The sequence below is a fragment of the Oryctolagus cuniculus genome, chromosome 4, assembly GCF_051225735.1.
Source record: "Oryctolagus cuniculus isolate XC-2025 breed Fujian yellow rabbit chromosome 4, ASM5122573v1, whole genome shotgun sequence".
NCBI classification, from domain to species: Eukaryota; Metazoa; Chordata; class Mammalia; order Lagomorpha; family Leporidae; genus Oryctolagus; species Oryctolagus cuniculus.
In genome coordinates this window covers 54,217,257-54,234,682 of record NC_142870.1, presented here as the reverse complement: position 1 = coordinate 54,234,682, position 17,426 = coordinate 54,217,257, and the positions used below count along the sequence as shown (strand labels likewise).

General features: G+C 39.4%; 2 protein-coding genes across 20 annotated transcripts in view; one reads left to right on the top strand and one right to left on the bottom strand.

The window, feature by feature from the left end:
• Window positions 1-17,426, bottom strand: part of CMSS1 (cms1 ribosomal small subunit homolog) — a 406,733-nt gene that overhangs the window by 358,697 nt on the left and 30,610 nt on the right. The gene's annotated exons all lie outside the window — the stretch shown is intronic.
• FILIP1L (filamin A interacting protein 1 like) overlaps window positions 1-17,426 on the top strand; it is a 299,608-nt gene that overhangs the window by 264,648 nt on the left and 17,534 nt on the right. For all 11 annotated transcript variants that reach the window (XM_070071972.2, XM_070071975.2, XM_070071973.2 and 8 more), the window contains one exon: window positions 14,419-17,194. In XM_070071972.2, the coding sequence (XP_069928073.2) occupies window positions 14,419-17,194 (2,776 nt within the window). The remainder of the gene's footprint in view (window positions 1-14,418; window positions 17,195-17,426) is intronic.

Sequence of the window (17,426 nt, the reverse complement as noted above, 5' to 3'; positions counted from 1 at the left end):
AGAATCTTTATTTGTACTTGCTTGTTTGCTCATAAAGCAACTCTAGAGAACATGTAAGAAACAGTGTTTACAGTGGGGAGATGAAGGATAAGGTGGGAGGAAGACTCTTCATTAATATAGAAATTTTAAAATATAAATTACATATTTAGGAATACAAACCTAAAATCCAGCACTGGACTTTAGATTTCTTAAGGAGTTAAAAGAACCCAAATAAAATGCAAAGTTTAATTATACAGCAGTTTCTTAGGCAATTTAGATATCCTTCAACTTGTTGCTTTTGTATTTTCTTCTTTAGAGCTCAAAAAACATTATAAAATATCCTCAAAGACTATTGATGGCTTTGATTAAGGAAACTGAACCCAGCAATATTAACTAAACCCAGCAGTAAAAGACTAAGAGTATCTGAACCCAGCAGACAAAGTGTATGTTCACACTTAAGAATGCAAATCAGGGGTAAAAGGTGAGCAGAATGTAAGAAAGGCTCTGAGAAAGTCAGCTGTCAGCACCCCTTCTGATATGCTGGCACTTCACTGGATATTGGACATTCAAAGCATCATTCTCTTCCAGGAAGGAAGGAGAGCAGTGGAGTAGATCTGTGAACAAAAGAGAAATGGGAAATAGTGGCTGATCTTAAATACATTTGAGCAGCATATAATGAAGAGATGTGAATGCCAGAGACAACACAAGGAGATCTAACAAAAGTCTTCCCCAAATTAAACGGACCCTAAAATAGTGATCCTCAACTAGATTTGATTTTATCTCCCAGGGAACATCATTCCTATCAGTAGCTGTGTTTTGATTGTCAAAACTGGAATGGGGATATTGGGCTACTTCTGGCATTCAGTAATGGCCAAGGATGCTGCTAAAAATCCTACAATGAATGAACAGGACAGCCCTACCAGGAGAATTATTCAATCCAAGATGAGAAACCTGAAATGACAATCACTATGGCTAATCATGAGCACAGTTGGAAAGACCCATGGACAGCCTGAAGGGAGACCACAGTAATCAGATTATGTGATAATGTCTTTCCTTCTAGTATGAATTCTGAGCATTCTTCCCTGGGATGATCCCTACTTCAGGATAGCCATTGGAGCTAAAGTACTCTTCTATGTTGCCTCACCATCCTACATTTTTCTTTTTCTTTTTTTTTTAATATGGCAAGCAAGTAGCACTTTGTTTTGTCTTGTTTTTTGACAGGCAAAGTTAGACAGTGAGAGAAAGAGAGACAGAGAGAAGAGTCTTCCTTTTCCATTGGTTCACCCCCGAAATGGCCACTACGGCCAGTGCGCTGCACTGATCCAAAGCCAGGAGCCAGGTGCTTCCTGCTTCCTCCTGGTCTCCCATGCGGGCGCAGGGCCCAAGCACTTGGGCCATCCTCCACTGCCCTCCCGGGCCACAGCAGAGAGCTGGACTGGAAGAGGAGCAACCGGGACAGAATCCGGCGCTACAACCAGGACTAGAACTCGGGGTGCCAGTGCCACATTAGCCAAGTGAGCTGCAGTGCCGGCTGCAAGTAGTACTTTTATTTATTATTGTTTTTATTTCTATATTTAATTGAAAAGAAAAACTGTATATTTCTGGCCTATAATGTCTTAAAAATAAATTAGTATGTATTTCTCATTATTTTGCCTTTTTCTTTCTAATTTTCACTTATTAGAAAGTCAGAGAGGTCCAAACAGAGAGCACTTCCACCCAAAGGTTCAATTGCCAAAGGCCTACAGGATGGCAAGGGAGGTGGTGGGGCAGGCAGTGTTTGATAACAGTGCTGAAGCCAGAACTCAGTCAGGTCTGTCCCACATGAACCCAATCAACTGAGCCATCACTGCTGCCTCCCAGGTTCTGCATAAGCAGGAAGCTGGAGTCAGGAGCCAGAGATGGGAATCAAGCCCATGTACTCAATTACGCTGATATGCAGCACAGGTGTCTTAATCTCTAGGTTAATTGCCTGGCCCCAACATGACATGTAGATATTTCTGTACACTGGGGAATTGTTCAATCAAGCCAATTAACATATTCATTATCTCACATAGCATTTTTTGGCGCTAAGAACTAAATAATCTACTCTTCTGTCACTCACCATCCCTACCTTTAATGATTACTGACATGTACCAGGCCAGGCAGTATGTTAAGAGTTTTTTATAGATTAGTTTTTATTTAATCTTCAGAACAACACTACTGTGAGGGAGGCTCTGGTGTTATCTACAGTTTACAGAAGAAAATGAGATTTATAGGTTAAACTGCTTGTTCAAGTCACACAAGATCAAAGTGAGGAAGCCAGAATTCACCTCTAAAGACTGAATTCTTTGAGTCTGGTCTCTTACCCTGCACCACCCTCCTCTCTCATATTATTCCAGTGCCTTTTCCCCATTGGTCCTCAGGTGCTGATGAGAGAACATGCTCCCTGTCAGTCATGCACCTGTTCTCCTGTCACTCAGCTGCCTTCACTGTTTACTACTATCTCCTATGAGGGAAGTAGGGACAACCACATTCTAAAGAAGGCTACCATGAGGCAAATGGACAAGATACAGAAGAATACAGATAAAAGACTAGAGAATCAACTATAGAAAGGGGAAGGAGGAATGGAGAGATTGATAAACAATGAAAGCATTAGGAACCTGAGGACAAACTGGAAAACACCATCAATGTCTCCCACTCAAAGGTGGCTCTGCTTGACAGGCAGCAGGAGACATTATCCGAAATACAGGAACACACATCAGGTAACCCAAGACATTACATGCTGAGTACCTTTTGAAGGTTGCTCCTTAGAGGACAGGGCAGGCAAGGGAAGGCATCATTGCTAGATGGGGTAGGCCTAGATAGGCCCTTAAGAATCAGGGAGACATCCACCTGAAGCTTTTAGTCTGACAATGATGGCAATGACCTAAAATCTCACTTTGTTCAAATTAGGATAGTGTTGTTGTTATTTTGTTTTTGGCATAGCAGCAGTCAAAATATAAAATCAGCAAAAAATAAAGAACTGTTATCTGAGGAATATTTTCTATATAATTAAGAACCTCAATTGAGGAATGGGTGGGAGAAAAAAAATTTTTTTCCTTCACTTTTTCTTTTCTTTTTTTTTTTTTTTAACTTTTATTTAATGAATATAAATTTCCAAAGTACAGCTTATGGATTGCAATGGTCCCCCCCCCATAACTTCCCTCCCACCCGCAACCCTCCCCTTTCCCACTCCCTCCCCCCTTCCATTCACATCAAGATTCATTTTCAATTCTCTTTATATACAGATCAGTTTAGCATATGTTAAGTAAAGGTTTCAACAGTTTGCACTCACATAGAAACACAAAGTGAAAAATACTGTTTGAGTACTGGGTATAGCATTAAATCACAATGTACAGCACATTAAGGACAGAGATCCTACATGAGGAGTAAGTGCACAGTGACTCCTGTTGTTGACTTAACAAATTGACACTCTTGTTTATGGCATCAGTAATCACCCTAGGCTCTTGTCATGAGCTGCCAAGGCTATGGAAGCCTTTTGAGTTCACCAACTCTGATCATATTTAGACAAGGTCGTAGTCAAAGTGGAAGTTCTCTCCTCCCTTCAGAGAAAGGTACCTCCTTCTTTGATGACCTGTTCTTTTCACTGGGATCTCACTCGCGGAGATCTTTCATGTAGGTTTTTTTTTTTTTTTTTTTTTTTTTTTTTTTTTGCCAGAGTGTTTTGGCTTTCCATGCCTGTAATACTCTCATGGGCTTTTCAGCCAGATCCGCATGCCTTAAGGGCTGATTCTGAGGCCAGAGTGCTGTTTAGGACATCTGCCATTCTATGGGTCTGCTGTGTATCTCACTTCCCATGTTGGATCATTCTCTCCCTTTTTTATTCTATCAGCTAGTATTTGCAGACACTAGTCTTGTTTATGTGATCCCTTTGGCTCTTAGTCCTATCATTATGATCAAATGTGAACAGAAATTGATCACTGGGACTAGTGAGATGGCATTGGTACATGCCACCTTGATGGGATTGAATTGGAATCCCCTGGTATGTTTCTAACTCTACCGTTTGAGGTAAGTCATCTTGAGCATGTCCCGAATTGCACATCTCTTCCCTCTTATTCCCACTCTTATATTTAACAGTGATCACTTTTTAGTTAAGTTTCAACACTTGAGAATAACTGTGTATTGATTACAGTATTCAACCAAAGGAAACCTGTTAAAGTGAAATGAACACTATGAGAAATGGTGACTTGATCAGCCCTTGCCCTGACTGTTGATGAACAACTTAATACGTTATCCCTCTTAGTATTTTTTTGTTAATTTGTTCTACTTAATACTTTTGGTTGGGAGAAAAATTTTAAAAATGATTAGCATCTCTAGCATAGTAGTGTATTCACTGTTACTGTTTTTAAAAAGCTCCTTCTTGATGCTCTAATATATTTAAACAAGGCAAAAATTCTGCATAAAGGGCAAAAATAAATATTTCAATAGATTTTTTAATATTACATATTAAAATTGGGGATGAGGTGTGGCACATTAATGGTATTAAATGAACCTTCACCATCTAAAGGTCCTCGCAAGAAGGCTCCCTATCTTACCAACAGCATAAAAGTGGATAAATATAATACAGGCTCTAAGTATTTACTCTGGTACAGATTTACACATTCTGTCCTTATTGTCACTGCCCTGTTAATTTCCATTTCCTTTCCCAAACCCAGCCTGAGCTCTTTTCAGGTCTCTACCTGGCTTTTAGATTAGGCTGTGCAGGCTATCTTTCCCAGCCCAGGACCCAGGAATACCTCCTTTGGTGTTAAGATGCAGCTAGTCTCCTTGTAGCTTCATTACACCAAGCTCTGTGCTGTGAGCACACAGAATTGCATTTTCAAGTTCTGGAATCTCATCTTTTAGCAGTTTTTCTTTGTAGGAGCCCCTTTGTCTCAGTTAACTTGTTCTTTGCTTTTAAAAGAGCAAGATTTGTCCCAATCCTGGACCCTCTGCTCAATTTGAAGATTCCATAAGCTCTTCTCAGAATCTAGTTTCTCTGCCAACAGCTCCCAAGCTCTTTATAATCAATAGACCATCTGATTATTTACATCTATTATTCTAGTTCCCCTGACCTCTGGGGAGACAAACAAGATTGTTCAGATGACAAAGTCTTTATTCTCAGTGCCCCATTTTTATCACATATTCTTCTGACACCAAGCTAAAGCTTCCTTCATCATTTCATGCCTTATTTTTGTTTCATCGTAAAGGAGAATAGTAACCCAGCTAGTTGAAGCTAGACCCATTAATGATGTCTCTCAATGATCTCAATGATGTTGACAGGATCTTCAGTAACAAGGACATAAAGCAGACACAGATGTACAGTCATATTCAGCTAGCAGATGCCAAAAAAAGTGTTACTGTTCTAGATCTTGTTGACCAAGTCAAATGAACTGAACATTACATTAGGGCTGTGGTATGCTGTAGCTATAATTTTTACAAAACCTTTGACTTGTGAGAAAAATAAAAGGAAGCAGCATACAAGGAATAAGAAAGACTGGTCATAGCTATTTTTATGAGTGCTTCTGAAAAGTCCCATTGAAAAAAGCAGGGTGCAGAATAAGAACGTAAATTATAGGTCTAATTACCATGAATCTATCTCGAATTAAGGAAGCTTTCCAATACATTCCATGCGATTATTCTACAAACTACTACAACTCCATGATTATTTAACTAGGAACATTAGTGCTATCAACACAATACAACTATTAAAATTACCATTAGACAAAAACTGATAGAGTGGGAAAAATCATAATCAAACTACCAAAATTTAGCCATGAGAGGAGATATGAAAATGAATAAAGTAGTGTCATGAATACAGTTTTTTGTGTAGTAATCAACATGTAAGTAAGAAAGAAAAAATAATGTTTTAAACTAGCTCTGAAGCAATGAAAACAAATACAAGAATTGAAGCTCATCAAAGTAAAAGGTACATACTTAGAACTAGGATGAAAGTTAGCAGTATTTCAAACATCTTAAGACCAAACAGGTTTTGGTGTCATCAAACTATTTGGCTATTTAAATAGAGAAATTATAAGCTAGAAACAGTTTTGGTCTTTGTAAATATATAGGTAGATTTTGAAAGAAAAAGGTAAACTAACAAATAAGCAGTATCTCACATATGGGGCTCATTGTATTCATTGTGCTCACTGTACTTGTTTCAAAAGGATCTGAAATGAACTAAATGTCAGTGGAACTGCATATCACCCTGGATGAACCTATCTTAAAAACCAGGCAATTCAGTGCTTTCCATGCTTTCATTTCAAATTGTGGTTTCAAACAAAACACAATGTTTTGTGGAGATGGTTTTGTCATTCAGGATTTTTCTAAGGAATAGGAAGGAGGAAATTTGAAGGCAGGGAAGCTTCTATCTATTAGTGGGCAGCAAACAACTGGCTTTTTTAATGATGGAAACATCAAAGCAGTGACTAAACCAGTGAATCTGAGGACTTCATTAGGATGAAGCAAAGGACTGACTAGTAAGAGCAGAAGAACACAGGGTGACAGCATAAACCCAAAGCTTTTCTGGAGAACATACTTGCCATTTATGTTGTGTTGTTGTTATAAAAGATTTATTTATTTGAAAGGCAGAGAGGCAAGGAGAGAGAGTGACAGCAAGAATGGATGAGAGAGACAGAGAGAGACAAAGAGATACACCTTCCATCCACTGGTCCACTCAATACTTGATTCACCCAAGTGGTCGCAATGGCCAGGGCTGGGCCAGGACAAAGCCTGGAGCCAGGAACTCCATCTAGGTCTCCCACATGAGTTGCAGAGGCCCAAACATTTGGAACATCTTCTGCTGCTTTCCAAGGCACATTAGTAGGGAGTTGAATCAGAAGCATTGCAACCAGGACTTGAAATAGTGCTCCGATATAGGATGCTAGCCTAACCCACTGCTCTACAACACTGGCCCCACCATTTATGTTTCAATTGTCTATCCTCCAGAGAAATAGTTCCTAAAGCATGGCCCCATTTAAGAGGTGCAAGGTCAAAGTAGTCTTCATTATCAAACAATCTGCATTCTCATTCTCTCAGAAGTATACAAGCAGTTTTCCAGAGGCTACATGATGTGTAATGACATCAATGTTCTGCAACTATTGGCATGTGTAAAAACATATCTGAGGAAACAGCTGTCTTCAAGTAAGCCAGACATTAGAAATTGCAGAAATCTGACACAATGCAACTTTTCTCATTCAATTTGTTCTTTTAAAAAAATTTTCTCATAAGAATATGCTTATAATGGGTTTCTTTGCTAACTGTTTTTAAAAAGCTTAATCTGATTTTCTGATATAGTAAATACAGATTGATAAAACCTACACATTCAAAAGCTATTTAGAATCCTCAGTAATTTTTAAGAGTATAAAAAGATCATAAAACCTAAAAGCTTGACAACTTTTGCTTCATAGCCCATTTTAAATCATGCTGAAACTATCTTCTATTTCCTAACAGCCTCAAACTCTTCGAGAACAAAACCCTTCCTCTCCTCTCCATCTCAGTACAGCTCGATTACTAACCATAGTCCTTTGTCATCTATAAATTAAATGAAGAAAAGTCTTGCCATATTCGTAACATCAGACACTTTAAATTCAAGACCCATCTCATGAATTCAGTGATTTGTCTCCTTAAAATGACAGATAAGAAGCTAAGAACTTTGAAGTTGTCTAATATTTACAAATTGATTTCTGCAGCTAATGGAAAGAGTACAGTGTCATTAATAGCTTGTGGAATTGATTTTACTGCCTGATAATCACCCTAAGCTTGTTTATATGGGCCAATTGTCAAAAAAAAAATTGTTAAAGTAGAAACATAACTGATGTGTTAGGGTCATCAGATTATACAAGAGTACGTTAAAAAGTTCATGGGTAATGCATACTATGAAAAAATGTATTATTTCATTTTTAGCATCAAAATAAACTTAAAATTCTGTTTTCCATGAACATTTTGAAGTACCTTCACTGATGAATATTTCCTTTGCAAGTTCACTTGTCAATAGCCTGTTGTTTGTGTAATAAACAAACCTACTGTCCAGTACAGCTGTAGACTCTGAGGAAATTGAAGAACCTCATCTTTATTTGAAGAGTTGAAATAACCAAAGGAAAGTGATGGGCTAGAATGTGGACATTTACCTGCCATCCCGGGTCTCCTCAAACATGCAGGCAGACAAGAGTTCTAATGCAGGGACTTAAAGGGGAGAGAGAAGGAGCTATTCTAAGGCTCACACTGGTTCAAGTCCTGGCTGCTTTGCTTCTGATCCAGCTCCCACCTAATAAGCCTGGGAAAGCAATGGAAGATGGCCCAAGTACTTGGGCTTTTCCCCCCACTCCCAACCCTCAACATGGAAGACCGAATGGAATTCCAGGTTCCTGGCTTCTGCATGGCCCAGCCTCAGCCACTGCAGCCATTTGGGGAATGAGCCAGCAGATGGAAGATCTCTTTTTCTTTGCCTGTCCATCTCTCTGTAACTCTGCCTTTCAAATAAATAAATAAATAAATCTAAAAACAACAACAAAACAGAAAACAAGGTAGACTTAATAATGTACATAAGAGAACATTGATGGGGAACTTACTTATACTTCATTTTCAGAAATGCCTAAAACCATGTACATGATTAACACCAGAGTATCCTCTTCAAAAACAAATAAAACTACTTAGAACAATTTTACAGTATTTCTTCACAGAATGGTCTGTTTTTGTTCATTTTTTTTATTAATTCAAAAACACTGATTTGTTTCCCACCATGTGTAAAGGTTCTGTTGCAGACACTGTAGAAGATATAAATGAATCAGACACTTAGACACTTGCCTTGTTCTCAATAAGTTTATATTTTAATAGGGCTGATTATGATGTACATAAATAAACAAAAATCTAAAGTAGTGAGAACTGTAAGATAAATTCTTATATGTGACTGGCATTATAGCATTTATACATGCCATCTGTTTCATATGTGTTATATGATGCATATTACCAACAATATCTCACATAGAGGAGATAAAATAGACACACATTTGTGTATGACATATTGTATATAAATAAAAACTGAAAAGGCCCTCTGAATATGTAATTTGTAATGAAGAACCAGTATTATGGTTAGTACCAAAGAACATTCAAGATGACAGATGTGATGTTTTTGAAGAAAAAAAAAAAAAACCAAGGAACTGGTGCTGTACATAATAATAGTGATAAACCACAGTAAGTTATAACAATTCTATGCCATAATAGAAACTCTAAAGAAAAGCTGTAATAAGACATTGCTTTCAGCCAGTTTGGATTTAATTATGTCACATTTATGTCCATAAAGCCAGCTTCCACAATCTGTTTTTATTGGACAGGATTCAGTGAATGTTCCTATAATCCTGTGGTGTCAGTATTTGAACATGAATATAAATATTCTAAAACAGTAGTCTTAAAACTGGGGTACATATACTCTGGAGGATCTGCAAAGACATGGAGAGCTTTAAGGGAATCAAATCTGCACATATACATACATACATACACTCTTTCTAAAACTGATCTGCCAGAAAAAGTGTTTGTGTTCTGTGAGTTCTCCTTTCCCAATGATCCTTTCACATAGCTTTTTTCTCACTTAACAAACTTTTACCAAGTACATCTTCCTGGGTTGGAAACGTCTTCAAGGCACCAAATGGACAACTACAGGCAGCCTTAACCCTGCGAGTCCCATGAGAGCAGAAGAGCAGCAGCAGCTTCAGACCCAAATGGAGAGAGCACTGCTTTGTTTCTTCATCTGGGGACAATTCAGGGCAAGTCCCTATGCCTCATCTCTTGCCAGAGGGGTGGGTATTTACACATTTAGTTAAGTTGACAAATGAAGTCAGTCTTTTCCTGAAAGAATGACAGATTTGGCTGTCTCATTTGTTAATGAGGACTTTTAGATTCTATGGCAGAAGTTAAAATAATTTGGGTTCTTTGTTGGAAAGGCAATGTGATGTGGGAAAATGGCACAAGCTTTGTTCATTCCCAACCTGTTAAGCCTCAATTTTCATAGCCCTAAACTGAAGGTAATCCTAAACCCTGTAAACTTATAGGTATACAGACATAGCTTAGTGCTTGGCAGCACAGCACTGGCATTAATACCTGCAGGGTGTTGGCCTATATGACCCCAGCAGAAGGCACTCAGTGATTCTCAAAGAATTACATTCCATCTTTACCATCAAGTGAGAAAGCTTTCCTTTATACACCAAAACAAAATTATCTTTTAATTCCATTTCCATAAACTTAATTTTTAAATTTTTATTGTTTATTAAAAAAAAAAAGACTATATATATTTATAAGGCCTAGTTACAGAGATACAGGAGAGACAGAGAGAGAGAACCTCCATCCACTGGTTCACTCCCCACATGGCTGCAACGATCATCACTGGGCCAGGCTGAAGCCAGGAGCCAGGAGCTTCCTCCAGGTCTCCCATGTGGGTGCAGGGGATTAAGCACTTAGGCCATCCTCCACTGCTTTCCCTGGTGCATTAGCAGAGAGCTGGGTAGAAATTAGAGCAACCGGGACTCAAACTGGTGCCCATATGGGATGTCGGTGCTGCAGGTCATGACTTTAACTCACTGCACCACAGCACCAGCCCCTTCCATGCTGAGGTACCACTGTATGCAGGGTATCAAATATATAGTCACCTATATTTTCATCTTTGGGTTGTGTGAGGAAAATCACATATTGGAACTCCATTCATTTACTGCTTTTTTATGTGAAAATAAAGTTTTTGACCCACCATCTATGGAACACATTTTGAAAGATTTTCTTTTTCAGTAATGTGAATGGATTTTAGCTAATTTAGTCATGCCCTCCTACCTGAAATTCTCTAAAAGAAAAAAAATGGATGGCTATGTAAGTCAGGAATATAGGTTATATCCATAGACTGCTATATAATTAGTAATGAAAAAAAAAACTAGCTAAGTTAATATTCAGCTAGAATCTCATTTCTAGGGAATCATCTGACATACAAATAGTAAATCCTTGATATTCAGAATTCATCCAAGGACCAACAGATTTGGTGTCATCTGGGAGCTGAAAATTAAATTATTATTTTGTCTAAAACAACTCCTACTCAAAGAAGGAAGCTGGGCTAAGGAGCCTCAACACCATATGACCATAAACAACTAACCTCAAACTTCAACCTTCAAATACTCCTGAATACAAGGCAAGAGACAGTGATTTAGGGTAAGCCCATTTACCACTATCAGAAGAAGTGCTAATTCTTCTAAATTCAGTTGTATAATCAGTCTCTCTCTTGAGCTCTCTCACACAAATGTACACAACCACACAATGCAGAACAGCATTGCAAGCATGGAACTGGCTCTGAAAAAGCTCCAGCAGGCCCTCCTGCCCTTAGTTCTCAAGTGTTCCTCGTCCTGGGTTGATGGCTAAAGGTGTAGTTTTTTTTCTGTGTAAACATGCCCATTTCTGTTCCTGACAGGCTTTACCACACTAGCTCTTACTATCCTATGGTGCACTCATGGGAGTGGCCTGAGGAAACACCAAGTTATTGGGGAAAAGGTTGTACAGAAAAACTTAAAATGCCATATTTGAGTAGTCAATTTTATGTTCCCAGTGTCTACCCTGTAAGACGGAACTTGCATAGAAGAGGGGGATGCCAGCCAATTTACAGAAACAATGAAAAAGATGCTGTGGCTGAAAACACTGAACACAATGGAGGCAACTAAAATTAAACCTTTTTTGTCTGTTATTGCACTGCCAAAATTTATTAATCACAATTCTATTTTAATGCTCTTTTCATTATACTGAAAAACAATCTTCCCTCCCTTATGTCCCAACAAAACATGCCCCTTCTCATAAAAATGAAATAGTATAAGCTATTACTTAATAAGATTCAAAGAAATCATAAAAAGCTTCTGTGAAACTGTAATAAAACTGTAAGAACTGTGATGTAAAGAGGGGAAAATTGTTTCACTGCAGTAATGCTCAGTGCTTTGTCTAAACCATTAAGTCCTGGGGCCAGCGCTTTGGCCTAGTGGGATGACTGCAGTGCCGGCATCCCATATGGGCGCTGGTTCGAGTCTCAGCTGCTCTACTTCCAATCCAGCTCTCTGCTGTCTCTGCTATGGCTTGGGAAAGCAGTAGAAAATGGCCCAAGTCCTTGGGCCCCTGCACCCACATGGGAGACCTGGAGAAGGCTTCTGGCTCCTGGCTTTGGATCCGTGCAGCTCTGGCAGTTGCAGCCAGAGTGAACCAGAGGATGAAAGACCTCTCTCTCTCTGCCTCTCTGTAACTCTGCCTTTCATATAAATAAATAAATCTTAAAAACAAACAAACAAACAAACAAAAAACATTAAGTCCGATTCTAATGCTTAGGTGGGAAGAAGAAACATTTTGCCTAAGCTTCTTTAACTCTTTCTCCATGGAAGTGGTTTCCCCATGGACCCTGACACCGGGTTGTCATGTCCCCCGACCATTCAGGAAGCTGCTGCCATGGTTCTCCACTCAGGCTCCCAGGTGTCTCAATAAGGAGTGAGACCCAGCCAGGAGCCATGGATAAGCCTCTTGCCAGTACTATGGATGAGATCATCATCAACTCCACCCCAGCATCCTGCCTAGCTTTTCTGAATTTCACAGGCCACAGCCCTGGGGCCAGCCTCCTGTCAGGTTTCAAAACAGGAAAAACTAAAAGTGGATCCTCCCCACAAAAACATTTGGGAATTCTTACATTATATAATTGTTTTAGACATGTTCCTCTGGTGTAGTATAATACAGTCTTTAGCATCTAAAAAAAGAAGAAAAGACTGTTTCCAAGACTGCCCCAAATTAGTTTCCTTTGAAAATGACTCCTCAAATCCTTAAACAATTTTTATTTTGACAGGTAGAGTCACAGACAGTGAGAGAGAGAGACAGAGAGAAAGGTCTTCCTTCTGTTGGTTCACCCCCAAAATGGCCGTTATGGCTGGTACACTGCACCGATCCAAAGCCAGGAGCCAGGTGCCTCCTCCTGGTCTCCCATGCAGGTGCAGGGGCCCAAGCACCTGGGCCATCCTCCACGGCCCTTCCGGGCCACAGCAGAGAGCTGAACTGTAAAAGGAGCAACCGGGACCAGAACCCGGCGCCCACATGGGATGTGGGCGCCACAGGAGGAGGATTAACCAAGTGAGCCACGGTGCCGGCCCCCTTAAACAAATTTCTAAAAGAAAGTTAAGTCACAAGAATACATTCCTTGGATAATTAATTCATCCCTAATAGTAAAGATATATGGATAGCATTATAAACCTTTAATGACTGATCAGAAAGCAAATATTTATAAAAGCTTATCTTTTATATTTTCACTTCTGTGTAACAATACTGTAGAGCTGTAATCACGCCCTCTATAATCGGATCATTCCCAGTGTAATTAAGAGTGCCACAAATTTAAAACTACGACCTCACTACCAAGGGAAGAGATAGTTTATACTCGTCATGTAAAATGCCCTCGTTTTGCTGACAAATTTAAAACATAAAAGAAAAAATAGCATGTTATAATAGTCATCATTTAGGAAGGAATCATTACGTTCTTGGTAAAAGTTTCTGCTTCAGGGTTTCCTGGATTAGACTCTCATCGATAAACTCTGTCCTACCAAACCCCAGGCTATTTCCAGATGTTATAAAAACTCCAAATTCACTCAGATGCTTCTCTGTTCCCTTTATTTAACTGCTATATACCATGAGGATAAGCATATGTACAGTCTAGCATCATGCTAATATAAATCTAACTGACACAGCGGTCTATCTGTGAAGTAAATTACTTCCAAGCAATGTGAATACAATTTTACCTTAACTAAGAATCAAGGAGTTGAACACACAAAGATTAATGCAACACATATTTTAACAGGTTCAAGAAAACCATTTGATAAACATAACCATAATAATAATAAAAAAGAAACAGCAGCAACAATGAACACTCATCAAGTTTGCCATGAGCCAGGACTGTGAGAATCACAGATGAATTATCTCATTTAATTTTCATAAAAAGCCCCTGAGGTTAATATAATCACTGTCCCTAGTTTCCATGAGAAAATTTGAGTTTAGAGATGTTTAATAAGTAACTGCCCAGGTTAATTAGCTGTTAAGAGTAGGTTAAGTCTTGAAGCCAGATCTAACTGAATCTCAAGCTTATCCCTACTTTCACAGCCTTCAGGCTAGACTGCCTAATGATTACATGTTATGCCCGCAATTTGTAAGCCAAATAATTCTTGCTCTTACTCTTCTTGTGAACTGCACCTGTTACTAATTGTTAGTAGCCAAATAAATAAACAAGATGCCTGTTTATCAAGATTCCCTCCCTCATCAAACAGGAACTCCTTAGCGTATTTTGCATGAACTGATAAAATCTGTCTAAATGTTTAATCACAGCAGCAAATGAGTTAACTAAAGCACCAATCACAAGACAGAATGTGCTCTTGTATGTTTCAGGTTAAAGAAGCTGATTGATCAAGAAACTGAGTCCCAGGAGAAGAAAGAGCAAGAAAAGGAGAAGCGGATCACTGCCCTGAAAGAAGAGCTGACCAAGCTGAAATCTTTTGCTTTAATGGTGGTGGATGAACAACAAAGGCTAACAGCGCAGCTCACCCTTCAAAGACAGAAAATCCAAGAGTTGACCACAAGTGCAAAGGAAACACATGCTAAACTAGTCCTTGCTGAAGCCAGAGTTCAGGAAGAAGAGAAGAAGGCAACCAGACTAGAAGAAGAATTGCAAACACAGACCACAAAGTTCCACCAGAACCAAGAGACAATTATGGCAAAGCTCACCAATGAGGACAGTCAAAATCGCCAGCTCCGACAAAAGCTGGCAGCACTCAGCCGGCAAATTGATGAGTTAGAAGAGACAAACAGGTCTTTACGAAAAGCAGAAGAGGAACTACAAGACATAAAAGAAAAAATCAACAAGGGAGAATGCGGAAATGCTGGGATCATGGCTGAGGTGGAAGAGCTCAGGAAACGCGTGCTAGATATGGAAGGGAAAGATGAAGAGCTCATAAAAATGGAGGAGCAATGCCGAGATCTCAACAAGAGGCTCGAGAAGGAAACAGCACAGAGTAAAGATTTTAAGCTAGAGGTCGAAAAACTCAATAAAAGGATTATGGCTCTGGAAAAATTAGAAGATGCTTTCAACAAAAGCAAACAAGAATGCTACTCTCTGAAATGCAATTTAGAAAAAGAAAGAATGACCACAAAGCAGTTGTCTCAAGAACTTGAGAGTCTGAAAATGAGGATCAAAGAGCTAGAAGCCACTGAAAGTCGACTGGAAAAGACAGAATTTACCCTAAAAGAGGATTTAACTAAACTGAAAACATTAACAGTGATGCTCGTAGATGAACGGAAAACAATGAGTGAAAAATTAAAGCAAACTGAAGATAAGTTACAAGCTGCTTCCTCTCAGCTTCAAGTGGAGCAAAATAAAGTAACAACAGTAACTGAGAAATTAATTGAGGAAACTAAAAGGGCCCTCAAGTCCAAAACTGATGTGGAAGAAAAGATGTACAGTGTAACCAAGGAGAGAGATGACCTAAAAAACAAACTGAAAGCAGAAGAAGAGAAAGGAAATGATCTCCTGTCAAAAGTTAATATGCTGAAAAATAGGCTTCAATCACTAGAAGCAACTGAGAAAGATTTCCTAAAAAACAAATTAAATCAAGACTCTGGTAAATCCGCAGCAGCATTACACCAGGAAAACAATAAGATTAAAGAGCTCTCTCAAGAAGTAGAAAGACTGAAACTGAAGCTAAAGGATATGAAAGCCATTGAGGATGACCTCATGAAAACAGAAGATGAATATGAGACTCTAGAACGAAGGTACACTAATGAACGAGACAGAGCTCAATTTTTATCTGAGGAGCTGGAACATGTTAAAATGGAACTTGCCAAGTACAAGTTAGCAGAAAAGACAGAGTCCAGTCATGAACAATGGCTTTTCAAAAGGCTTCAAGAAGAAGAAGCAAAGTCAGGGCACCTCTCCAGAGAAGTGGATGCATTAAAAGAGAAAATTCATGAATACATGGCAACTGAGGACCTAATATGTCACCTCCAGGGAGATCATTCAGTTCTGCAGAAGAAACTGAATCAGCAAGAAAACAGAAACAGGGATTTGGGAAGAGAGATTGAAAATCTCACTAAAGAGTTAGAGAGGTACCGGCACTTCAGTAAGAGCCTTCGACCTAGTCTCAATGGAAGAAGAATCTCTGACCCTCAAGTATTTTCTAAAGAAGTTCAAACAGAAGCAGGAGATAACGAACCGCCTGATTACAAGAGCCTCATTCCTTTGGAACGAGCAGTCATCAATGGTCAGTTATATGAGGAAAGTGAGGACAGGGATGAGGACCCTAATGAGGAAGAATCTGTGCTGTCCTTCAAATGCAACCCATCTGCTCCCTGTCCTGTTAACAGGAAGCTATGGATTCCTTGGATGAAATCCAAGGAGGGCCATCCTCAGAATGGAAAAATACAAACTAAACCCAATGGCAACTTTGTGCAACCTGGAGATCTAGTTCTCAGCCACACACCTGGGCAGCCGCTTCATATAAAGGTAACTCCAGACCATGTCCAAAACACAGCCACTCTTGAAATCACAAGTCCAAACACAGAGAGTCCTCACTCTTATACAAGCACTGCGGTAATACCAAACTGTGGCACCCCAAAACAAAGGATAACCATCCTCCAGAATGCATCCATAACACCAGTGAAGTCTAAGACCTCTACTGAATGCCTCATGAATTTAGAGCAAGGCATGTCCCCTGTTGCCATGGCAACCTTTGCCAGAGCGCAGACCCCTGAGTCATGTGGTTCTATAACTCCAGAAAGGACAATGTCACCTATTCAGGTTTTGGCTGTGACTGGTTCAGCTAGCTCTCCTGAGCAGGGACGCTCCCCAGACCCAATAGAAATCAGTGCCAAGCACGCAATTTTCAGAGTCTCCCCAGACCGGCAGTCATCATGGCAATTTCAACGTTCAAATAGTAATAGCTCAAGTGTGATAACTACTGAGGATAATAAAATCCACATTCACTTAGGAAGTCCTTACGTGCAAGCGGTGGCCAGCCCTGTGAGACCTGCCAGTCCTTCAACACCACCGCAGGATAACCGAACTCAAAACTTAACTAATGGGGCACTAAACAAAACAACCAATAAAGTCACCAGCAGTATTACTATCACACCAACAACCACACCTCTTCCTCGACAATCACAAATTACAGTAAGTAATATATATAACTGACCATCCTCACCCTCATCCAGTCCATACTGATAGTCTTGCAAGGAACTCAAGTATTTTTTTAATCATCCCTCTAAATCCCCAAAAGACTGACTGAATTTGTACCTTGGAAAGGCCTGTGCATGAACTATACAAGAGTATCAAAAACTAACTGTTGCCTGCATAGTCATATCAAGTGTGCACTTACTGTATATCTTTTCATTTACATAACTAT